General features: G+C 40.0%; 1 protein-coding gene across 8 annotated transcripts in view; it reads right to left on the bottom strand.

The window, feature by feature from the left end:
• Positions 1-9,101: 9,101 nt before the first annotated feature.
• LRRC9 (leucine rich repeat containing 9) overlaps positions 9,102-26,978 on the bottom strand; it is an 87,272-nt gene continuing 69,395 nt past the window's right edge. For 4 of the 8 annotated variants that reach the window (XM_065593808.1, XM_065593807.1, XM_065593804.1 and 1 more), the window contains 3 exons: positions 23,281-23,464; positions 22,464-22,638; positions 19,180-19,520 (listed from right to left, as the gene is read on the bottom strand). In XM_065593808.1, coding sequence (XP_065449880.1) covers positions 19,319-19,520; positions 22,464-22,638; positions 23,281-23,464 — 561 coding nt within the window. In that variant the 3' untranslated portion in view covers positions 19,180-19,318. Of the gene's footprint in view, positions 9,250-16,946; positions 18,165-19,179; positions 19,521-20,995; positions 21,313-22,125; positions 22,351-22,463; positions 22,639-23,280; positions 23,465-26,978 lie in introns of those variants that run through there. The other 4 variants (XM_065593809.1, XM_065593810.1, XM_065593811.1 and 1 more) reach the window with 4 other exon arrangements.

Genomic DNA, 26,978 nt, shown 5'->3' on the forward strand with positions numbered 1-26,978 from the left:
CTGCCCGTGGACAGCTTACACACACCCATCTGATGAGTGAGCAAGTGGGGTCATGACAGCAGAGCTGCAGAGGGCTCACTGGGTGGTCCTGAGGCCAGGGACACTGGATCCCTGCAGGCACAAAGTGCAAGGAGGAAGGGTTGTCGTCCCTGCTTGTGGAGGAGGCCACCCTGCTGCTGAATGGTTCCATCCTCAGCCAGGAGCCATTCAGTAGTGGGGTGGTCTTCTCCACAGCTGGGGATGACTCCTCTTCCTCGTGGCTCTGGCTGGAGGTGAGGGCTCTGCAGCCTCCCCCATACCTTGTGCCCTGGTGTCTTGGGCCCCTTGACTGCACAGGGAGCCCTCCACCCCCCCACCCCCACCACCCTAACCCTGACCTGACCCCCCCACAACTGTAAAAATAAAAATAGTTAAAGATAGGGGAAACAAATTTAAAAATAAAAATCAATACAAATAATTGAAATTACAAAAAATACAAATCAAATTCTGCCAAGCCTGCCTATCTTCCAAAGCGACCGGGGCTTTGCTCTCTTGCAGGAGACTTTCCATGCTAAAAGTCTGTTCCTTCATCTGGACAAATTCTGTTTTTGGTGCCAAGAGCACGAAGCAAATTCCAGTTATTCTGGACATCCTTCAAGAGGGTGTGGATAAGGGAGTTCAGCTCAACACCATCGCACGTCAGGTGTCAGCTGTCAGTCGTGTGCTGTTCGCAAGCTCTTCTGCCTCCTTGGCTGAGAACTCTTAGGTATCCAGTTTCCTCAGAGCAGTCAGGCTGGCCAGACTAGCTGTCAGGCTGATCTTTGCTAACCAGGACCTACAACTGATGTTGAAAGCCCGAACCATCCACCCTTTTGAGCCCCTGATATCTATATCAGCATTTTATTTATTTACCAAAATCTGTTTTCTGGTGGCCATCGAATCTGCTAGATGAGGTTCTGAATGGGCAGCCTTATCCAGGCAGGAACATCACTGTGTGTTCCATGATGACAAGGCAGTGCTAAGAACTCCAGAAACATTCTTGCCTACGGTGAATTCTCCTTTCCATGCCTCACAGGAGACTGTCTGTCCTTCATTCTGCCCAAAGCCCCAGCACCTGACTGAGAAGTCGTGGCATTCCTTGGATGTCAAAAGAACACTAAAAGATTTATATCCAGTGTACAGAATCCACAGGAGATCAGGCTCCCTATTAAGTCTCCTTTCACCCAAAGTATCAGGCCTCAGAGTGTCCAAGCTCTACCTTGTCAGATGGAGCAGACTATGTATCATTGAGGCATATACGCCATCCGGCGTTCCTGTTGCAGAAGGAATCTAGGCGCATTCCACGAGATCCATTGCAGCCTCATAGGCCAAAAGAGCGTGTGCTTCACCACAGAGATCTGCTATGCAACGATATGGTCGGCAGCCCACACCTTTATCAGACACTACAGAGTGGACTTTTTGCCTTCTGTGGAGGCTTCCTTTGGCAAGAAGATGCTGCAGGTTATAGTCCACTAAAAAAAGTGCCATTAGGGTAATTCTCAAAACGTTTTTTTTTTCCTGTCTGTTTGTTCTCCTAACCCTCCCTACTCCTGTTCACTGCTCACTACTTCCCATATGTATCAGAACTGTGGAAGATGCTGGGCTGCAGATGAGAACATTTCTTACCCAGTAATTTCCTTTCTGCTAGCACCATCTTCCACAATGCTACCTGTGCCCTGGATGGCTTTTCAGCCCTGGGTCCATTTTATATGGACAGTTACTGGATAGACAGTGACCTCCTGTACATAGTTACTTGGATGGCTTTGGACTTATTGTTTCTAATTATTTTCTTCAAGTTTTTACACACCTTTGGAACGAACCCTCTGGTGGCAAGCTGGAGAAGGGGGCGTGGCCAGCATGGGCTGTGCTGCAGCTTTGAACTACCTCCCAGAAACTGCAGACCAGAAGGGAATAGCCCATATGTATCAGAATTGGGGGAGACAGTGCTGGCAGAAAGGAAATTATTGAATAAAAATATTTCCATTTCCATGTGTGGCATTTATAAAAAGAAAAAAGAAATCTGAAGCCTTGTCTACACTTGCAGCAGCATGTAGGGAATGTGTAGCTACACACCTCAGAAAAAGGCAGACTGTGTCCACACTGTGATGTGTAGGGTATACACTCTAGGACATTGGGGTGTCTCTACTCACCTAAGCACTGCCGCACCGTCTACACAGCTATATACCCTTGGTAGCTGGGCATGCAGTGTATGTACTCTGCGTACTCTACACGCTGCTGTAAGTGTAGGCCAAGCCTAAGGGGAAATATGTTAATTAACATTTAAGTTAAACAAACCAACACCTCTTATCTGCACCTATGTACAGTCAAATAGGAATGAAACACGTGGTTAAAGAATCTAACATGAAAGACATGTATACATCCCAAAAGATACCAGTATGGAACAGCTGAGCTCTGAAAACAAAACAGGGAAATGTTACGGACAAAATGATAAAAAGGGGATAGCAAAATATCTCTGTTATTTCAAGGTGAATATTGTGTATCCTTTAATTCCTATTCTATAGTAAAACTATAAGGACAAACCATAGTGTTAAAGTATCTGTGACTGAGAAATAAAATATGGCTAAAAATTGGACACAGTGATATTCTTCTTCCTCCCAATATAACCTCTCTAGACCTGTTGGGGAAAAAATGCAGCATTAATTTGTAAGCATAGCAGAGCAAATGTAAGTACCAAAATTATGAAGAATTTGGACTAGAAATTATCTGGGACTATATTTGTCGGAATGCTTGTAAAGCCTCCAGGACTTGTAAATTGTCATAAGCTCAACAAGAAAATCCATTCATGGGAGAATAGAAAAAGGCACGAACAATTGGAGTCTGGGGAAGGACGTCCACTTAATTGCATCATTCTCTTATGAGCCCATCCGAAGACTGAAAATGTTGGAGAGCCATGGTCAGAGAAGATGGGCCTGGGCCTGCCACTCACACTTTTAATGAATACTGTCTTATTTGGCAATAGTCTCATAGATTTCAATGGGACTGCATATGGGCTAAGGTACCGCTCAACAGGGTGACAGAACTGGGCCCAATCTAAACAAAGGATTTAACTAAAATACTTTAAAAATATTCCTTAATGGACAAAATCTGGTCCCAATAGAGTCAATAGGGGTTTTGCCATTGACTTCAGTGGTGCCCAGATTTGTCCCTATGTATTAGAGTATCTATATAATAAGATTACAGGATTGTCATTCTGTCGGTGTGTCACTCTGAGCCTAGAATGTCTGTTGAGTTAGTTTGAAGTGATGGAAAAAGCCACAGGTATGACTGAGAGCTCTTTTTGTTTAGAATAGCACCAGGTTCAATCTCACCAAGATTCACAGTCTGTTACCATCCAGTTTTTTAATTCTCAGCCATTTTGGCTTAACAAATTTCATCCATGTGGTGTACAGCTATAGTAAGGCATGTATCTGTGCCAAGCCAAGAGTCCTAGATCACTGTGATATCAGAGGGAGATATCAGAGCTAACTCAGCCAGTCACCAACCTCACTCCACAGCTGATTTGTATGCAACAATTTCATTGGTTGTAGGAGGCAGACTGCACAGATGGTGGATTACTTGGCCCAACTGCCACGTCCTTGCAACAGCATGGGCTTTCAGCTGCTAGTACAGTAAGAAGTATGCTTTAGCTTTTCTTAAGCTTTCATGGGTACCTTGAATATGTAACTGTTAAATATAATTATATATTTGCATATAATGGAAGTAAACTCCACCCATAGACAGTATCAGCCCCTGGGTGAAAAAGGAGGAGGGTTGGCATCAGGCTGGCAGCCAGCAGTAAATCTTTGCCAAAGAAATCCAAGAAATGAGACCTTTATATACCCCCTATGAAATGAGGGCATTCCTGGGAGATGACGTGTAGTAGAGTTACTGCATCATTTTGGACAGATGTGATCAAGGAAAAGAATCCAGAAAATAAGACTGGTATCTAGTAATATGGGACATTACGTGGAAAAAGTCCAGAGCTGATTCAGACACTGATGAAAAGGAAAGTACAGACTGCATGCATTCAGGAGACCAAATGGAAGGAAGCAAAAGAGATATCAGGGAAGGCTATAAGCTACTATACTACGGTATGTTGAACAAGAGAAATGGATTTGGTATAGTCTTAGACAAAGTGATGCAGGAATGCATAGTGGTTGTGGGTATGGAAAGTGACAAGATAATTGTGGTTAAGTTGCTCTTGAAAATAGCCTATGTGTTATATATGCATATGCACTCCAAGTGGGATGTGCCAAACAAACAAACAAAAAGGATTGCAGGGGAAAAAATGGACACTTTTGTATAGAAAGTGATAAAAAAATGAATAAGTCATCATTGGAGCCAACTTTAATGGTCACTTGGGGAGAGATGGTAAATGCTTCAAGGAGTACCATAGCAGCCGTGGATATGGACATACAAAGAAGGAAGGGAAACTATCTTACAGTATGACCAGACATATGATTTGATAGACATTAATACATGTTTCACTAAGAAGGAAGAACATTTGATTACCTATAAAAGTGGTGGTATGGGGGCGCAGATTACTTCATGATAAATTGAGCTGAGCTGAAGAATATAAAGCATAGAATGCTGGTTTTTGACTATGGATACACATCATACAAGGGATGAAAATGGTCCAAAGCAGTACAGAAAACCAAGTAGTGGAAGCTTAATTAAGTTAGCAAGGAGTTTAAAATGAAAGTGTTGGAGAAGATCTCTTTAGAAGGGTTAAGAGAAAATACGAATCAATGATGGAATCATATTACAAGCACAATTCAAGAATGTGCAAAGAGCCTGGCTGGTGAAACAAAAGCAAGAGCCTTTTCCCCCAATGAGATTTGGTGGAATGAGAAAGTTGGAGAGGCTGCAAAAGAAAAGAAAAGAAGTGTTTTCAATTTTGGCAAGTGATGCTTCAGCGGCAGGATTTTCAGAAGTATAAAAAAAACCAACAGAAAACAAAATAGTGAAGAAATGGTCGCAGCAACATGAAAGCTTATATGCCTGTCTTGAAACAAAGGAGGGTAAGAACAAAATATATAGACTGGCAAAGACCCACAATGAGAGAACTAAAGATATCAGTGAGATCAAAGTAATTAAAGATGAAAGTGCAACTATGTTAATCAATGAGAACCAGAGTAAGGAACAATGGAGAAATTACTTTGAAAGTCTTATGACTGAATAGAACCCAAGAGAACCAAGCTCTCTGGGTCTGGTGGCACCAGTCCTAGAAAAAGTAGTTACAGAAGCATCGAGCAGCATGAAAAATAAGAAAGCTCTCAGCCCCAATAGCATACCAGCAGAAGTATGGAAGCACCTGTGGTAAGTAGAGGTGAACATATTGACACAACTGTTTAATTTTATCATGAGGACTGAGAAGATGCCTGGAGAAAGAGCACATTAGTACCAATTTTTAAGAGAAAAGGAGACATACAAGACTGTGTGAACTACTGCGACATTAAAAACTCATGAGCCACACAACGAAGATCTGGGAGATTGTTATAAATAAGAGACTACAAGGAGAAATAAAGGTCAATAACAATCAGTTTGGATTCACGCCAGGCAAGTCAGCAGTGGATGCTATCTTTGCATTAAGATTAGTTGTGGAAAAATACAAAGAGGACAACCCTGCACATAATATTTATTGGTCTTGAGAAGGCTTCTGACCATATTCTGAGAGAAGTCATCTGGTATGAGAACAAAACAGCTACCTGAAGATTATATCAGGCTTGACCAGGATATGTATGAGGGTGCTAAAAGGAGGCCATGTGGAGAAACTGAACAGTGTCTAGCAAGCATCAGAGTATATCAAAGCTTGGCACTAAGCCCCTTTTTGTTCACATTGGTGCTCAAAGAAAACATCCACAGAATGGCAACCTGATGCATGCTTTTTGCAGATGATGTGGTGCTTGTTGGGGAGAGTAAAGAGGAATTGGAATGAGATTTAGAGAAACAGAAGTGTGCACTTGAGAGAAATGGCATGAAAATCAGCAGAAATAAAATAGAGTATATGGTCTGTAGATTTGATGATACCTTGCAGGAAGACAATGAGACTAAGTCTGGGGCCCAGCCACTATTACTACAGAAGTTCAAGTAGCTATAGTACCGGATAATGGTGAATTCAGTAACCAACTTATAAGCAACAGGAAAGGCATGGACTAAATGGAGAGAAGTCAACAGAGTGATCTGCAATAGGAGAATGCCTATCAAATCAAATCACATCAAAAGGTAAGATCTATAAGGACTGCAATTTGTATGGCTCCAAATGCTGGGTTCTGAAAAAGAGACAGGAGTAGAGCTTGAATACAGAGGAACTGAAAATGTTAAGATGGATGCTTGCAGTTAGAAATGAACGAATTAGGGGAAGTGTGAACGTGGTACCAATTATAGAAAAGCTGAAGGAATCTAGGTTTAGATGATTTGGGCATGTGAAAAGAAGATCGGAAGACTATATGGGAAACAGAGGGTAAACTTAGCAGTAAAGGATAAGAGAATGGTTAGAAGACCCAAAACTGAATAGATAGATGTCATACAAAAGGATGTGATTAGCTGTGGAGTTTTTGAGGAATTGCTTCAAGACAGACTGGAATGGAGAAGGAGGACTCAAAATGTAGCTGAAAGACCAATGAGAGCAAAAGATACCAACATGACCTAACAATCTAGCAAGAGGAGAAATGTTGTCATAGAAGAGGGACTTCCTGCAGAAGAAATGACACTTGTGGTTATTTGGGCTGTGTGATGGGGTGTACCAGGCCCTTTGTGGTCCCCTGCTGCAGAACACATGGTCCTACTACACCCTGCCAGGAAAGGAGCAGCGAAGGTGGGTCCTAGAGAGGCCCCATGGACCTAGTCAATCATAGCCCAGAGCAGGTTCAGATAAAAGGATCTGCAAGGTCTTAGTGGGTCAGTTCTTGGCTGGGACCAGGGGGCAAAGAAGGGTGCTCCTCTCTGGCCAAAGAAGCTTCAGAGATAACCAGAGTTTGGTTCTGGCTGCATTTGCTTAAGATGGGATAGAGAGAACCTGAGAACTTTAACCTGAGCTAAGGGATGAAGATAAAGGGGCCAGGTGGGAAGAAGCCCAGGGAAACAGCAGCAGCATACTGAAGTGAGCAGTATCTGGCTGCTGTTTATATGGTCCCTGGGCTGGAACCTGGAGTAGTGGGCAGGCCCAGGTTCCCCCACCAGCTACTGGTGAAGTGGCCTAAGCCCTGAGAAGGGGACAAGACTTGTTTTGAAACCTGAGAAAAGGGCTGAATGTAAAGACTACAGAACTGGGGCTGAAGACTGTGGTGAGGGTAAGATAGACAATTTTTATTGGACTTTTTACTACTCTGTTGGACTTTATGACATGGCTGGAGAGCCGAGCCACTGAAGATCTGCTAAGTGTAGTCAACAACCTGCAGAGGGAATCAGGAGCAGGAAAAGGATGGTAGTACTGCCAAGGCAGGAGGTGCTCAAGAGGTGAATGCCCCCCATTACAGGTTGTTAGTCCAAAACCATGTTTCTTTGGCACCTATATAGTAAGACAAGGGTCTGACTTGTGAGCTGGCAACATGCCATTCAAAGAGATGGACAGATCTGTAAGTAGCCAAGAGGCCATGTAGGAGCATTGTGTGTGTACTGAAGGCATGATTTCAAGCTCGGAGAGTCCAAACAGCTGACCAGCCTAAATGTTTAACACAACTTCTGTTTTAGGAAAACTGTTGGCTTGTTTGTACTGGGCGAAGTCAGGGATTGAATGAAGCAAGAGTGGGAATGGTAGAAACAGTTCCTATTGTTAATTCATGTTGTTAAAGTTGGCTTAATACACACAAAAAGAGGGCAATCAAGAAGGGGAATTTCTGTTGAGCCCCAGAGAGAGTGGAGAATGAAAAAGGTTAATGGCATTTCCAGATCCTTTTGTATCTTTGTGGTAGACCAAAAATAGATATCAGACAAGTCCGCAGAACAGATCAGACGGTGCAATGTCCTGTTCTGCAGTCTCCCTGAGACTGGTCATGTAAGGGGATGATAAAACTTACTTTGCAAACAGACTGAATGCAATAGCTGAAATGCAGCAGAAGCTAATACTGCATCTTTTCACTTAACAACAACAACAACAAGTTCCAGCAGTTTGGCTGCACCAGTGGGCCATTCCATTTATGGGAATATACTACAGGTCTGTCGCATCTTAGGCGCATTTAACATGTGTGATTTCAGCTTTACACGGTCTGCAAAAACAAAAACAAAAAAATAAGAGAGAAATAACAATTTAAATACTGTTTCTGTAGTACGGGCGATTCCACCCGCCATTACACTCAATGTAATTTTGACTATACGTGATTTTCGCTTTAGGCGCTGACTGCGGAACGTAACCCCAGCGTAAGAGGAGACAGACCTGTACCTGTTAACATGTATGCCTTTGCGAATTCCTGGCTCATCACCAGCTGGAAACTTGAGATATGAGAGTAAAAATCTCATGCCACTGTGTATCTTTCTAACAGCAATAGTTTTAAATTACATGATGTCCTAAATTTAACTGAATAGAAAATTTCCAAGCAATCTATTTTTCAGCTGTAAAGGACCCCAACCTTTAGACAGTAAAATTAATTTAAATGATGTAGACCCTCACATCAAAATCCTCTTCACACATGTACACCCTCCCATCCACATTTCATCCCTTCAGATTGCAGTATGACTAGAGGATCTAGATTAGGGGTAGGCAACCTATGGCACAAGTGCCAAAGGCGGCATGCGAGCTGATTTTCAGTGGCACTCTCACTGCCTGGGTCCTGGCCACCGGTCCGGGGGGGGGGGGGGTCTGCATTTTAATTTAATTTTAAATGAAGCTTCTTAAACATTTTAAAAACCTTGTTTACTTTATACAACAATAGTTTAGTTATATATTATAGACTTATAGAAAGAGACCTTCTAAAAACTTTAAAATGTATGACTGGCACGCAAAACCTTACATTAGAGTGAATAAATGAAGACTCAGCACACCACTTCTGAAAGGTTGCCGACCCCTGATCTAGATGTATCTGTTCTTTCATCCAGAACGCATTAGAATCTATCTTCTAATAATTTACCCAACCTACTTTTCAAATTTCACCTTCTTTTCCCTGTCTTCTTTAACTTGTTTATTCTTCCTTTTGAAATACTCAGCTGCTCAGGCGTTGATGTGTATTGGACAGCCAGGTCTGGACTCATCCCAAGTTACTCTTCTCTGTGCTTGAATTCAGCCTAAATTTAAACCTGGAAGAATAGTCAAAATAAGTCAGCACAAAAGGAAGAAAAAAATGCGTTCAGGGATATGTCTCAGTGATGATGATCCTTACTCAGTCATAAATTTGAAAACAAGAGGACTGTATGGCTCAGGGGATTGGTAATCCCATCTTTTCAGTTCTAGGCTCTCATTTTGAATCCAGCCCTGGTTAGAAGTATTTGAAAGCAGTTCCTTTCTGAGAGCTGTTCAGTGTGATGTCAGTGGTCCATCCTTTGGCTTGTTAGTAGTTTCAGAAGAAAGAGCTAAGAGGCAAAATCAGTACTTGGTCCTGCTAGTGAAGGCAGGGGGCTGGACTCGATGACCTTTCAAGGTCCCTTCCAGTTCTAGGAGATAGGATATCTCCATTAATGTAATGGTCATGGAGCAGGAACTATCCACACCCTTATAGATCATCAGCTCAGTGTTGAGGAATATTGGTAGGGCAATGTAAGGAATCTTGCACTGCAACATTCAAGGGCAGTATCCATTCTCTTGACAAATATGGGACTTGAGTCTCGAGGCCTGTAAACCTGGCACTTTTCATGAATACTAACATATTAAACTCTTTAAAAAAATCTAGTGGGTATAGAGGACCTGTCTACTAATGCATGAAACCACAGCTCTTGCTAAGTCAAGAGTGTATTATATTAGTGCCTATCAGTACCTGTTAATTTTGCGCTTTGATGGGCATGCAACTGCACTTTAAGGGCTTCTATAGGTGATGCTTAAAAGCTTAATAACTACTACATGCCTAAAGTGAACTAAAAAAATACACTGAAAGAACATTAAGGATACGAGAGAGCCAATGAAAGCAATTACAGTTCAGGATTAAACCTTTATTTGAGAACTCTGAGGTGTTCAGGACTTCCTTACTGCATGACTTTTTGCTCTGTTGTGCAAGGACCAAATACTGAATGTGGCCCATCTACTATTACCAGGGGGAAAAATAATAACAGCAGCAGCAACAATCTGATCCCAACACTAAGTCAATGGAGTTAAAGCAGGGGGTGAAGCCGGATCAAAGACGTGTCAGACTTTTATTTTATTTTATTAACTCACTCCAAAAAAACGAGGCACTCCACAAACACACATTCACACAGAATAATTAAAAGAATTAAGATAGGACTTAGTTTGTGTTGCAAACCAACATGTTCTTAAGTGGAAGTTCACCATATGTTCTCCAATACCTAGACACAAAGATGAGCCACCTTAACCTCCTTCTTAATACGCCCCATTGCTGTACATGGCTGGTTTGACTCAGAGCTTCTAAGTCCTTAAATATCATTTGTTGTGATTGTGTTAAATTATATCAACATTACTTGGGTGAATTTTTTTTAATTTCTTGCCATCTCCATTATTCTGCCACATTTTTGGTTTTGAGGATAAAGTAATGCAAATAACAAAATGCTGAAGGTGCGAGTAGATTTAATGCAAAGATTTTTTTGGGGGTGTGGGAAGGATTATGTCTTCCTCTTTTTTTAAGCAGTCCTATTATGTGCCATGTAACCGCAATCAGGCTAACAACCACCATATGATGGAATATCTTGTAATCCGGTTGTAGGTTTCTCTCTCTATAGACAGTCTCCAAGTAGATGAGTTTTAAATCTCCTTAGAATTAAGAAGGGTTTGGCAACCAAATGAATTGTTTTGGAAAAATCCTCCTTTATAGATTGTGAAGAGGATAAAAAAGGGAAAAAAAACATGTCTGTAGTGGTTAGTCAGATGTTCTTTTGGAGTTACAATGATTTCCTTCTTAATTCCTCTTCTTGTTGACATTCACATTAAAAGAATAATGAGTACTATGTACCCTGCCTTAATACTACTCACCCTTGTATACATTATGAAATCTTTGCATTAAGCTAAGCAAATGGATTGAATCATAATGTAAGGCAGACACTAAAAACAACTGCACTCAGCTGTAAGATGGCATAAAAGCATAGTATAAATTGATACACTACAGTACAAGTGTTAATAATTGCAGTACACTGTACAGTCATTTGTTTTAAAGAGGTGTTTGGACCCAGACAACTGAGAGCATGCATCATACTGGCTTAGTGGATCTGAATTGTTTTTGTCTTTAGATTTTTAATGTGTATGTACTTACCCTTTCACCAGTATAGTTGAGACACTCTGGAAAAATGTATTAGATGTATTAGTAATGCCAGGTTTAAATAATGGTAGACTATTGAACAATCAGCAGGTGATAATTTCCCAGGTGTATCTCTATTTATATATATTTGTGGATATGTGATTTATTCCTGCAAAGGCTACATTACTTAATTATTCAATTTTTTAAAGAGCTTTGGGGTGCCCCAGAAAAGATATTTATTATCTCAGAGAGGTCATGAAGGAAGCTGTTGGCTAGTACTGATAATGCTTTAATTAATACATAAAACCAGGAGACAATTCTTTACATGGTAAATTAAACAGTAAAATATACCAATTTTGACTTGATTTCTATCCCATTGAACTACCCGACATTTGCTTCAGCTTTAAATCCTTCCATTCTGGTGTTCTCCAGCACCCGTTATAGAATTGAAGCTTGCTTTTCACCTATCTGCTAACAGTTTAACATAGATGTCTGGGTCCAGTCCATTGTTCCAATTGTGTATAGTTTAAAAAGCTCTGCAGTATTTTACTCTTTCCATTGTATCTTGGCTTCCCTGAGTGCTCTGCTTGCTGCATTTTACTTGTACTGGCTCTGTTTTCTAAGCCCATTTATGCCTTTTTTTTTTCTGTACACACTTGTTCACTGGGGAGCTTAAATTGACTTCTCTCTATTCTGTATCCTTAACTAAAAATGCACCATTAAGGTTGATTGAAGTCTTTTGAAAACACTTCATAAAAAATGAAAAGCCATAAGAAATTAGGCTACCAGTGTTTGCAAATACCTGTTTTCAGCCAAATTGATGGGACAGAATAAGAAAGAATTGAAAACTTAAAAATGCTATTGATACATTTTTATATGCTACCTATTTTTGTGTGAATTGGCAAAGTACGTGTCAAACATTTTGGGGAATAAAATATTGAGAAATGTGCCATCCTGTAGGTTTTTGTTACTTAAAACCTTTTCATTTCTTAAACATAAGGCATAGCCCTAAAGAGAGGAAATGGATTAACTAACATATTTAGATTATCCTGTTATTACTTTCATTATTTTTTAAAGGGAAAAATAATTCTTGTTTTCAAAATGTTTCTCTTTAGTTAATATTGCCAGTCACCTAATTTTAAGCTTAGACGAGTAATTTTTAAACCACACAACATATTTATCAGGGTTAGAAAGAGTGGATAAGATATTGCTTTAAAAACTAAAACAAAAATGTTCAGTAAAAGTGAAACTTTAAGGCTTCTTTCAGTGAAAAGACTTACGTGCAATGGCTGAAAACATTAGGCATGTCTAATGTTCAGTAGATGTGTAACTAATTAACAAAGAAACCTTATTTGGCAAGTCACCCCCCAGGAGGAAGGAGAGTAATTTCTGGACAGCACATAATTTGTAAGAGAAAAATTGTATGAACATATGGAAATGAATCTTACTTTAAAAAGAGAAATATCCTGAGGGATTTGCACAAAGTTTAAAAGGAAACAAGTGCTTCAGAATCACTAGTGATTAAATTGAAAATGGCAGCTAGGTTGTCAAAGCAGCTGAGACTGCTCCCTCCAGTGAACAAGATACCAACCAATCGAGCTGTGTCTAAACTCTCCCAATGTTGCTGTTTATTACCAATCAATATATATTTAAATGCTTTAATGATGATTGAAAAGAATTACTGGATTTTAAATTTCTCCTATTTCTTTTTATCAAACAAAAACCTATAGGTTTGATTGACAAGCTAACAGTGGGATTTTTTTTTAATTATTTTGAAAAAAAGCTACCTATAAATTCATTTTGGCAGTAGCTCCACCAAACTGAAATGTCTAAAATGCAGAAGAATTTCTCAAAAATTAATTGGCATACAATAGGTTTAAAAACTCTCCCAAACTAGTTCTTCCCACCAGAGACTATTGAAAATAAATATAACCCATGATCAAACCTTTCGTTCTGTTAAATGAAAGCATAGCCACAACAATGTAACGTTATCTTTAGCAATACAATTCATGTAGGGTTTTTTAAAATTATGATTACTGTTTTATGTAAGCAATGGAAATACTGCCAGCCCTAAACTATTATTTTATGGAATACGATGCGCACACATTGCAGCAGAGTGCATGTTTTCCTTTAAGAATTCTCCCATTAATGGAGGAAAAGAGCAGCAAGATCAACAAGAAAAGTAGCTAAGTACATGGAGGTCATTCAGAAGCTATGAGTTCTATAGCAGAGGTACAAGGAAAAACTGTCAGTTTCCATCCCATTAAACAAGCTATGAGCTATGTGTTAGACTCACTGGGATTACCAGCAAACCCCTACCAAGATGTGTGCTAGCTCCTGCTCACATAGCGCTATAAATTATTCAGTTCCTTTTATGCAAATAATGTTTCACAGAAGCATAGGGAATCCATAATGGGAGGAAGAGTAACATCCATTTAGAAGAATTAAATGCTAGGTGAAATGTATGACACTTGCAGACAAAAGTTATTGAAAATAGCAGTACCTTTTAAAGGTCTCCCGCACACACAGTTAGGGAACTTCCAGGTTTTGTTTTTTTATACATATCATGATCTGTGTATGTAATGCAGCAACGGTTGCCCTTAGAGACACTCATTCCTGCATTAACAGGTATGCACAAGGATAAGATCACAGAACTGAGGCCTCGCAGAGCATTTCTTTCTGATCTTCAAATCTAAGCCTTCATTTAAAAAAAAGTGAATGCTTCTAGGAAGCCAGGCTGCAAAGGGTGATTTTAACAATGAAAAGAGATTTTTTTTTTTTAACCTTTGGAGCCACAAAAACTATGGGCCATTTATTCCCTACTTTCTCAGGTAAAACTTGCCATTGACTTCAATGGACGCACAGGGCCAAATTCATCCCTGGTGGAATCCCACTAGAATTCCATGGGCCAAATCCATCATTGGCCTAAGCAGATGCAACTCCATTGATTTCAGTGGAATTAAGCTTGCTGACTGTAATGAAGGAGGTATAGCAAAGCTACTCTGAGCACTGTCTCTTTAAGCCTCTTCTCCTTACAAGAAGTGATAGATGTGCACAGAACACTATGGGTGCCTCCCGCCTGGGAACCGAGTGTGTCTCCACTGTTGGACTTTAAATCCTTGGTGTTGGCTCTTTTTGAGGTTTATCCCTTTTTTATTAGTAATCTAATCAGAGAGAGTCCTTGTTGAACTGCCTGTGGGTTGTCTGCCCAATTAGGCCTGGTCTGCACTAGCAAATCAGTCTTGCTTACCTGTGTGTTAGCATTATCAAAATAAATATTAGATAACTTGATAGAAAGTGTTTAGTGTTTTATACAATGCTTGTAGGATGCTGCATGTATTGTTCTCACTCACCTATACCCCATGTTATAAAGTGATAACAAGCATTTGCATTGTAAACCTCATCAAACAGGGAAAATCTTCATGCAATGCAGACGGTGGTCTCTAACAGGAAGAGGATAAATTCTGTTTATTACATGCAAATGAGCCATTGTACAAGATCAAAGATCATAGACTTTGATAAGTGCATTCTTCCCCCCCCACCCCATGAAGAAGGGACTTGGGTGGAAACTGTTGCTATCAGCTCGATTTCTGAGGGAAGAAGATATAAAAATGTCTCACAAGGAAAAATGATAATGCTTCTGAACTCTCACAGGGCCAGAGACTCTAAACTGAAGTGAGAGATTTCCCAGGGTTATCCCTGGGTTTGCCCTGAAAGACATTTTGAATTGACAGGTCTCTACAACTTTGTCACTCTTAGGATTTAGTTTGCAACTCATTTGTGTTATATGCTTGCTTGCTTGAATCTGTAAATAACATTTCTTTTTCCTAGTTAATAAATCTTTAGATAGTTTATTACAGGATTGACTCCAGGCATTGTCTTCGATGTAAGATCTAGGGTACCAAATGAGCTGGGGTAAGTGACTGGTCTCTTGGGACTGGAAGCAACCTGATTATTTTGCGATTTTTTATTTTTATTTTTTGGTTGGTGTAAATGACCATTTATCACTAAGTCCAGCTTGACTGAGTGGCAAGACAGACTGGAGAACCTAAGAGGACTGTCTGTGACTCCATGTTAAGACTGTTATAGTGATCCAGGAGTTCATATTTGTTACTGGGTTGCTGAAATCGAATTATAGAACACACCACCAGTTTGGGGTATCTGCCCAATTTTTGACTGTTTGCGGGCATCAAGACTCTGCCTCAAGGCATGGGACACTTCCATTCAAAGTTATACTCGCGGCTTTCCAGATAGTTTACAGCTTGTGCACAGTCCACATGAGCGTCCCAAGAGCAAGGATCTGTACTGAATATCCTGTATGGACAATCATTTGCTATTATTATTGTTACCCTCATTCTCCCTTCCCCTTCTCTGTCCAATTGTTGTTAAACCCCATGTATTGCATCTTGCTTAGCATTAGATTGTTAGCTTTACAGGGAAAGGACTGTGGTTGTACAGGGCCAAGCACACGGAGGCCTGTGCATACTACCTCACTCCATGAGTAGCCAGACTGAAAACAATGAGATTACTCCCTCTTCTCCACATCATCAAACACAAACTACTGCTCCCTTCACAGCTTGTCAACTCTCATAACTTACATGGTCATCTTCCATCCCTTTTGTTCCACTAACACCAGCCTTCAGTGGCTGCTTGTGGCCGCCTTTCTCAAGCATCTTCTTCCATGTTGCCCATACTGATGGAATGATCACCCCAAAGCAAGTACCCTGTCCTCCCCGAGGTCCCGGTTACCTCTCCCACAATGCCCATGAGAGACTGCCACACCAGACCTGCTCCTGCTCCCAATGAAGTCAGTGGTGTAGGATCAAGCCCATAGCTAGTCTATGTATTATGAAACCTGTGTTCCCATTTCTGCTACCCTTGTCTCCCCCTCCTCATCCTCTTTGTTATCTGCTACACCCACCTAGTGCATCATGTCTTCATCCAGACTGCAAGCTCTTTGGGGCTCGGACTCTCTCTCCATATAGGTCTTTCCATTGCTTTTAACAGGCTTTGGCTCAAGCCCCCAGTTTGTATAGCTCCAGCATGATAGGGGCTCCAAGGCACCAACATAATACAAATAACAATGGAAATCTGTATAGGACATATGTCGCTACCTAGTAACTAAGGCCCTGAACCTGCAATTTACAATGCATGGGCAGACTGCCGTGCCTGTGGAGAACCCTGCTGACTCTGCACAGATGCAGCAGTCTGCCCTGTAAATTGCATGGCCTAAACTGTGATCTCCCTTAGCCCAGTGTAAATCCAGATGAACTCTACTCAGATCAGTGGAGTTACTCTGGATTTACATGGGTGTAACAGAGCAGAAACTGATCCAATTTCTAAACGACTAATATGTTGTGGCAAATCTCTAGAAAATCCACAGTGCAACAAAGACACCTGGTGGCTGTCCTGCAAACTGCACATCTTTAAAATGACTACAAAAAAACAAAGGAAAATGCCACCAAAAAGGGCTATCTGACACAATCGCGTATAGTAGTGGCCTGATAAGCAGTCTTTGTGTTTAGCAGCTATATATTAATTTATAATTAACTGTAAGAAACACCAATTCTTTCTTACAAATTTACAGTGCTTACAAAGGAAAAATAAAATTATATTTTAATTTTAAACATTTTCTAAGATATACAATTCTCAAGAATTACACATTTCCAAAATTCCAGAATTTTCAAAATATTAACAGATCTAACTGATGATATTTTAAGAAAATGCAATAATTTTAGTAACCATTTACTTTGGGCCTGACATGTAAAATATATATTGTGAAAATTACATGAAGCTCTGAATGGTATTCTTTATTACATTAAAACATGTGCTCTGATGTCTTTCACTGCTTTAATTTCAAAGTGTATGTAACATGGCAGTTTACTCAAATAATTATTTAAACAGTCATACTAAGTTTTAAAAAACCGAACCAGTTTAATGGAATTTTGATGGCTTTATAACTGATGCTAGTGATATCATCTGGTATTTTAAATTTCTGTAATAGAACTTAAAAAATAAAAATAAAGTTAAGGAACAGGTACATTTGGGTTCTCAATATTAGAGGCCATATTCTGGCTTCAGCTATACTTGCATGACTCCTCCTGACTTCAGTGGCCACACTTAATACATGTGAATGCGAAAGGCTCACTGTAGATAAAATGTCTTATAACTAAGTGGTAGACTGACAGTCATATTTTCAGATCAGTTGCCCAAATCCTGCATGGGAGTTTTGCCAGAGTAAGAATTTGCAGGATTGCTCCCTTATCTACTGATACTGTTCCTTCTCATTTACTGTTGCAAGATGACGTACCATACTATGATTTTTTCCAATCCAGTTAAATCAAAAAGCAATTAATTCATATTTTTGTGAAAGTTCCTGAGGTCGTTGAAAAAAATCCTGTAAAAGATGGAGAGACCAAATTTTGCCTTCAGCTACACCAGTGTAAATCTGGAGTAAGTAATTACTTCAGGGGATCTTTTCCACTGAATTCAATGGATATACATCAGCATAAGTGAAAGCAGTATTTGTCTCAAGGCGTATCCATTGTTTGGATCATGATGTTCTATGTGCATGAATGTTTGCTTCACCAACCGTAGGAACTTAATTCGTTAATTCACACTTCGTATCAATCATTATTATTTTTTCCCTGGCATCTGTGAATATAAACAGAACAGGACAAATTCTTCCATGGTGTAACTCCACTAAAGTCAATGGAATAATACCAGGGATGAGTTTGACTCAATACTTCACTCATGTCCATTTTTCTTATAGAAGTTTACATTCGATTTGGCCTGGAGGGGCTATTGGCTGGCATCCTGCAAGAAAGAAACATTACAAAGTCAAACCATAGTGACAGCTTTATAAAGGAGGAATTAATTTAGAGCAGTAATGGAAACAATAACTCTCAATTTTACAGCACAATAACAAATCAACTAATTTGATGTTTATTCCTATCATATGCGTAGGTAACAACTACCTTCCTATATATATATATATATATATATATATATATATGTGAAATCCTGGCCTTGCTGAGCTCAGGAGGACATTTTTCATTGACCTCACTGGGGCCTGGATTTCACCCTCTGTGCTCTGCAAATACTTTCATAGCTAATCCTATGAAGTAAGGATTATGAATAAAATTTTCAAAAGCACCTAAATCATGCAGGCCTAGATTTGTAAAGGCATTTAGTCATTGCTTCACTCAGTGTTGCAAGGTCTAAGTGATTTAGATGGCTAAATCCCATTTTGAAAAGCTCTTAAGTCACTTAGGAGCCTAAATCCCTTTGACTTTAACTTGGGACTTAAGCTCACGACTTGTGCTGTGATGGGGCATACCCCACACAAGCATGGATGCAGTTAAAAATGCCAAGAGAGGCCAATGAGCCTTACACCACACCTGCTGGCGAGCTAAGGGGCAATGAGACTGAGAAGGAAGCTCACCTGAGCAGGAACAGACGGGGTTTCTATAAAGCCTAGGAGTCGAGGCTGGAATGGGGTTGCAGGGAGGTGAGCCTACAGTCACGCTCCCTGATGCAAGGGGGTAGTAGGAGCCTGAGAACGGCAGAGTAGGAAGCAGTCCGGGGAAGGCGCAGCAAAGTCCAAGAGGGATAGACCTGAATTGCTGATACGAGGGTCCGTGGATTAGAACCTGGTGTAGAGGATGGGCCTGGGTTCCCCTACCAGCCACTGTGGGAGTGACACAGCCACTACAGTGGAGTCGGAGACTGCCTGAGACTTTGAGGAAGGCGACTCTGGTAATAGCCCGGAAGAGGTAGATGATGATGACTTGGCCAGAGTGCTAAGCCACGAAGGAGAGGCACAGCAGCTTTGGACTAATGGCAGAGCGGCTGAAGTAACAGGCTGAGCAACTGCCAGATAGGGTGTGGACAGTGGTGAGGTAATTCCTCCGCTGAGCTAAACGGTGAGTTGCAGACCCTGTGACATAGGTGCTTCTGAAAATTGTACCCTACATATGTATGACTAGCTGGTTCACAGCTGTTAAGCAAATGAAATGTGCCATTACTGGCTTAGAAATGACAACATTCAACATCTGATTATATGTTCCACTCATGTGAATTGCAAGAACCCCGCCCAGCTTTAGAATGTGGGATTCACTTATACTCTCCTCCATGACCAGCTGACAGGACTTTCCATTCCTTAAATTCCAGCTTAAAAAAAAGTAAAAACCAATATTTTAAAACTTAGCTGTGTGCTGCTAAGTGCTTACAACCCTCTTTAGGCATCTAAATGAAGGTGTACTGATTTTCTTTTTGAAAGGTGCAGCTCCCATTGACTTGGCAGCATCTCGTTGGCATGACGTTTCTTTTAGAGTAACATATAAATTAATAAAATGTTGAAAACTTGCCATATTGACGCCTGGGATGTTTTAATATTCAACTACACTAGGGAGCAAAGATGGGAAACAAATTATATTCTGAAGGTGCTGTTTGGGATTTCACAGTTGAGGTTAAGTTCCATTTTGCACTTAAATCAGGGATTCAACCTCTTTGCTTTGTATGAAAAATAGGGTACTTCTTCCCCAAATTTACAGCACTTGCTCTCTGACTACAGAATGAATTTTCGAGAATTGACAAGTCTATTAATTAGTTTATAAATTAATTAAAAACGCTGACCTTTGAAAAATTGTAGCATCCCTTGTGAGTCTTTTCTTTGATCCATGTTATATTAACAGCAAAACAACACACTTCACATTTTTCATATATGTAAAATTAATTGAAGTCTTGTGTGTAGGCTGTATTTGAATAAATTAGGTTGTAATTAAGCTAAGTTATTACTGCTTGTTGTCTGTAATTGTTATAATTCTGTAGGTCATGGATGGCTCAGGTCAACAGCACAGATAACTCTTAAGTAGTGCTAGTGTGTCAGTGGTAAATCAGCCAATCTCTCTACTACAGTTAATTTTCATGCAAATAGTGGTAATGATTCATTGGTCTGAGGAAGACTGCACACAGGTATCTAAAGTTCTCATTGCTAGATTAATTGTCCCAACTGCTCTTTAAAGATTCTATTGCTGCAGGTTAGTTTGGGCAGCAGTGCTTGAGTGGAGCGAAGGCAGCAGCGCAGTGGGGAACCCCTAGGCATTGAAACACACAGCCAGTGGAACTGACGGGATAGCCTTTAACACACAGTGATTTTGGACTTGGGCTGGGCTCTCCAGGAGCTCTTTGCATAGCACAATCTCACTCATACGCTCTGCAAACCAGTCAGTCAATTGTAAATTAAGGGCCAGATTCACCAGCACACTTCAGCTGTTTTCTGCTGCTCTGGTGATGCACAGCAGCTATAAAACACAACTTCACTGGCTGGTACACTCGGACTTCTTTGGAGTACTGGGAAGCTGCCCGTAAAAGTTAAAATAAAAAATGATTTAAAGTTGATCTATACATTTTCAAATTAAAAACCCATTCTCTTTGGGCTTATCGTTTATTGTTGTAAGCATCTGACATTTTTAATATGCTTAAGAAACTAAAGAAATCCCCAGGCAAAAAATTATGTGCAAAAGAGCTGGAAGACAATTTAGGAACAAATGTGCCATTTCAGGTAAAGCAGGCATTTCTATTAATGCAGAATCCTTCCCACATCATCTCCGACATTTAAACAATCTCTACTCTCTGTGTAGTAGTTTTTTTTTTTTTTAAATATAAAAAGGACTGGCGTAAGTGTAAGTCAATCCACGTGCCAAGGAAAGAATAATGCACACAGCTGTAAGTGAAAAATACTTCTGCCCCAAGTAAAAAGAGGTGCACACATCAGAGCAACAGCGTTTAAATAGTGGGGGAGACATTTAGTCCTGCACGGAGGGCCAGCAAAAGGCCTACACACTGGGGGGTCAAATTCACTCTTTATGAATTAGCTATGAATGTCCGTTGGTCATTTCCTCAGACCATTTGCCCTGGAACATCTCTGTTAGCATGGAACTATTCAGGCAAAGGAGCCCACCTGCAAGGAAGTATAGGTTTGTGTGAGACTCTCCGAGCTCACCTTGAACTAAATCAGAAGTTGTCTAAGGTTACAGGAGTACCTGAGCCAGTCAGCACAAAGTGAACCTATTAATGCTAACTGTCCTTGAGGTATTATTGTCTATCCAATTATTTTTACTTCCTAACATTTTGATTGCCAGTGTGCTTTGAGCACGAGGGGCAAAATGTGATCCTCCATCTTCATGCAAATTTTTCTAGTAAGAAAAAGCATGGAATTAATTCTCAAAGTATGATAGGCAGAATCCTTGCTACGGAACATATTTTGAGTTTTTCTTTGAGCATCAACTGATTGTGCACTGTAGTGCTAATGCAATGACACACGACATGGGATTTAAGCTGCCATAGAATTGTATGGTCTTTAGGTATAATAATGTGTGAAATTTGTCCTAAGACAAATGCTCTCTTGGGCCCTGATCTTGCAAACACCAGCTACTGAGTGTAGTTCTTATTGCAATGTTCAGTGCCTAGCATAATGGAGTCCTGCTCTGTGACTAGGTTTCTTAGGTCCGACAGTAATACAAATAAATAATCATTGCACATTATTATTAATAGTCTCACAGGCCTGTAGTCTCAAGTTAATAAGTACTGTGCTTGGTAGTGTTAGTGGGGGCAGGCCTTTATTTTCAGATCATCATTTTTAACCTTGAGCATTCCTGGTCACAATAACAGGTTCACTTTTGACTGCTGCTACTGTGATATATTCAATTTTTAAAACAGTAACCAAAAAATTAGGAACTGTGAAGAAAAGAAAAAATGAAACAGGAAGGCTCGAGCAAGCTACAGTACAGAATCAGCTTGGGTCACACGCCAAATGAGTCATCGTTCTAGCTCTAACCTTTTATCTGCATGTTTTTCAGTCTTATTAGTCACATTAGGAGCTTTATCAGGGGACAGAGGAAATCATATCCCTTCGGGGAAGCTGGGAATGATGACCCAAGTAAAACACATCTTTTGGATGATGGGAGAAGGGGTTGGAGGAAAGAAAACTTTGTCAGCCCTGGAAAGAAGAAAAAGTCAGATTTTCTCAGCTGTAGAGTGATTAAGGAAGAAGGGAGGCATTGTGCTAGCAAAAATAAGAAAAACAATGTTTATTGCTGATAAGATCCTCACCTGCCGTCATTTTCTCTGCTGTTCTGGTGCACATATGCAGTTCGGGTAGTGCCACTCTGTTGTGTCAACTGGTTTAGAAGATTAGCTGTTGCTCCTTTTACTTGCCTGAGAGCTATTTCTGCATGGATGCTTCGAGGATTAATTGTCACCATTCCTGGGTTCTTAGATTTCTTATCTGAATCACAAAATGTATATGGATATCCTCCAAACATAACAACAGTACTCCAGCCAAACCCCAACATGCCCGTTTCCAATTATCAAGAACTCCATCCATTCCTCTTTTCCTGTAGGCTTCTAGAATTCTGTATCTTTCTTATTGTTTCCTAACAGGCATAACAAGAGCCTTGATGGTCATACCATCACTTTCCTTTTCAGTTTTTAACATAGTTTTCTTTCACAGATTGAAATTAGTGACCCCAAAAAGTTGAAATATGATCATTCTTATGGAATTTATTCAGATTGACAGATGCCCCAAAATGAAAACAACTCAGAAAAATGACAAAAGCTAGGAAAAAATACGAACTGTTCATTCTTTCTCTGAAAACCTATGAGTTTTTCATAATCATCTGTAGGATGTGCACAAAAATGTAATTATATATAAGTACTACAAAATAAAGTCAACTATGAATGAACTAATGTAATCTTTTTTTTAATGCAACTGAAATGCCATTAGTTCCAGATCAGTCTCCAAGATATCTTTGGCAAGTCAAAATGTTCTTATTAAAATTATTCAATTTATCCTATATGTAATGTCCAGTACTGGGAAATATATAATTATATTTTACATTCAGGAAAGGAACCAGAATACTATACTCACATTTATTTGCCTCATTCTGTAAAGGATCTTCAAGTACATGAGGAAACATGAGGTCAGATCCAAATAAATGGTTGATTCCTTCAAGCAGATTCACATTTGTTACTCTTACGGGAGGATGTTTTGAAAAGGTAATTGGTAATCCAGGAAATCCAGAGTCCATAGGGGAGTTTGCAACTGGGATTCCCTACATAATAAAACAAAAGGCAAGTAAATAGGTCTCAGTTTGGTATTGAGGCAAAATACATAAGCTGCATAGATACTGTATTAGGGCATGATCCTAAAAACCCTTATACACAAATAATACTTACTAAAACAGTCTTTGAGGGGAGTCTTTGGTCATGTGGTTAAGACACTGGACTAGGACTGAAGAGAACTCTGTTAGGTTCCTGGTTCTGTTATGGACTCCATGTGACCTTGGGCAAGTCAGATAACCTCTTTGTTTCTGGCTTTCAAATGGGAATAATATTTTCCTTCTCCCACCCTTTTTCTTGTCAACGTAGATTGTAAGATTTCTGGGGCAGGGATTGTCTCTGTGTTAGCACCAAGCAAAATGGAGCTCCAATTTGTTCAGGGCCTCTAGGCACTACTGTGATACCAATAATTCATCATCATAATGTCAATCGGAAAGGATTATAGGATCGGGCAGTCAGTCTACTGTTACTGACTTGAGATTTAACTATTTTAGTTGCCAGTTGAACTGTAGCACAAAAATAGAAGCTGTGCATGCCGAATGGATTAACGATTATAAATGTTTACAAAATCTGGGGATTGATAACGTTTGGGGAGCACTTTGGGAGCTAAGCAACAATAGCACACCGGAGCCATTAATAAAAAAATAATACATCTAATGTGTGAACTGATGATCAACGGAGGGCCTGTAAAATTGCAATGTTGGAAAGATATTTCTAATACCATACCAACCAATTCATAAATAAATCTATGTATATTGTTTCATAAGTAAAATCTTAGTGTCTGATGTTATGCTGAGTATAAGTCGGTGCTCATTTGTCTGGTTAAAAGAAATTTACTATTGTTTTTAAATGCAGAAATAAATTGTAAAAAACCCTATAAAATATGCATGTAAATTGACTGATTGTCTATCATTAAAACCATCTCCAATTCAACAGTGAAAAGCATGAACTACAGGAGATAAATATAAGCATAAAGACAAAAAAGAATCCTATACCATGTACAGAGCGTTCCAACAACAACCTAAAGTAGTAATAAATAAGGTGCTAACCTACTTTCTGCTGAGAAAATTTCTTTTGAAGTTTAACATCAAAAGCATTTTTTCCACTTAAATGACACCGTACGGTTTCACGGCTTACTTTCTAACAAAAACACAACTAAAATGCAACTGACAAACTTGAAAAATCTTTTGTGTTGTTCCACTTCAATGACCTAATGAGATAATGGCTCAGTTCTGTTCTAGCTAACTAGGTATAACATCTTCATTGAACCTTAACATAATACAGAGCTATCTCTAAAGATATTGCCTTAACATACGTCTCTTGCTTTGCTAATCCTGCTATGTTTTTTATTTAAGTGATGTCCAATGTATAAGAATACAGGTCAGTTTTGAAATAAAACATTTACACATGCAGTGACTCAATCCACAAGTGCCTTGAACTCTTGTATACAAGGACTGTGGCTTCAAGTGGCAAAAATGTGTTCACTAGCAAAGTAACTCACGAAGGCCCTGATCCTACAAATTGGCATGCTAGTGTATCCACAAGGAGGTCTGTGATAGCACGTGTTTGCAAGGTCAGGTTTAAGGTAGAGCCTGATATACAGGGAATTTGGCATATCTGGAGTGAGTCTGATTTACTATCAATGTTACCCCTAATATCAGGGAACGCAATTACACCTTTATTAAATTGACACCTTCATTATTTGTATTGCAGTAGCACCAAGAGAGCCTTATCGTAATAAAGCATGTCATACACATATGACAAAAAGACTGTTTCTGCCCCCAAGAGCTCTCAGTCTAAATGTATGATGAGAGAACGGGTAATTACTACAAGCAGATGGGGAGCACAAGGCAACAGTGAGATGATTAGGATTAGTGTAAGCAGGGGTCACGGTCACGTGTTTTGTAGGTATCCTGGCAGAGTTGTGTTTAAAGGAGAATATTGGAGTATAATGGCTTTGTAGATGTTATGGGAAGTGCCTCTCATACATAAGGGATAGCATGGTACAGAGGGGTTTGGGGAAAAGTTGGACTAATGGGCAATAAAAGCTGACTAGTGATGCCTATAATAATCCTGACTACTTACAGTGTTTTATCCATAGACTTCAAAATGCTTTACCCAGGTGAGAAAGTGGTGTTACTGTGCTTTATAAACAGGGAAACTGAGGCATGAAGAGGTTAAAGTCTCTTGTCCAATATAAAGCCACATAGCAAGTAAGTGGCAGAGCTGGGAAATGAACCCAGCTCTCCTCACTATTTTACACATATGTTGTGGTAGGGATGGATGTGTACTACATTCTGGACAGCAGGAAAATAATGGATCAATTAAACAAAGATCTGAAGAAAGTGCACCCAGTGATGTGAAATCACCAGTCTGCAATGGAACCAAAGAATTCTCACTACATGGCTCTGAGGTAACTAGCAGGACCATAAGGACAAAGGGATGCACGTTGGTTCAGTCTCCTATTTGGACCATACTGATATTATTCGTATTGGGGTAGCCCCTAGGAGGCCCAGCTATGGATCAGGCTCCCCCTGTGCTAGGCACTGTACAAACACAAATGCAAATATGCTCCCTGTTCCACAGAGCTTGCAATCCAAGTGTAAGGCAACAGGTGGATACAGACCGACTGGTGGGGGAGCATAAGGAAATATTAAGATTACATTGGGCAGCAAGATAGTCAGTGGTCTCAGATTTCAATGGTGGTGGTGGTGGGGAACTTTCAGTGGGAGGGGAGGAGAGTCCTGGAGCCACTGAGATCCCTGGAAGTTCTTGGATAAAATGCAAACATCAGTCTATGTCAGGAGCATTTCTTGCGAATATTTTTAATAAAAATTCATTATGGTTTACTACAACAAAATGATTGACACCGGACAACTAGGAGACGTAAAGCTAAGCAATCTGCTGCACATGTGGCATGCAGACTCCGGACCAAATCATAATTTTCAAGCTTCTAAATCAACAAATTTTCAAACAGACTTTCCTCCATCGGAATGACACACAGCACAGACACCTATATTTGACTGTGGCTTCAGAAAATAGAGAGGCAAGTATAATATTTGGTTGAGATGAATCGCTTGTTACCATTTTGGTTAATTTTGGATGTGGCCTTAAGGTTACTTTGCCTTTGAAAAACTGGGTATATGGAGGTCCTACCACCAGTGCCTGACGTACACCTACCCTTTTGACAGATGTTAGTGCAATAAGAAAGGTCATCTTTTGTCAAAGAGAGAGAGAGAGCGCGCGCAGTTTAGGCTCAACGGGGAACCCATGAGGGCAGTGAGCACAGTGTTAAGGTCCCAAAAGGGAACAGTGTTCTTTATTAGAGGGAAGAGGCGAGTAACATCTTTCAGAAACCTACCTACCACAGAGTTGGAAAAAACAAAACAAAACCTTTATTTGGATCAGGGGTTGAAACACCGAAACCACTGCTACGTGGGCCCTCAGAGCTGAGAGAAAGGTCTGACAATTGAAGGTGCAACAGGTACTCTAAAACATTCTGAATCT

The sequence above is a fragment of the Chrysemys picta genome, chromosome 4, assembly GCF_011386835.1.
Source record: "Chrysemys picta bellii isolate R12L10 chromosome 4, ASM1138683v2, whole genome shotgun sequence".
Taxonomy (NCBI): Eukaryota; Metazoa; Chordata; order Testudines; family Emydidae; genus Chrysemys; species Chrysemys picta.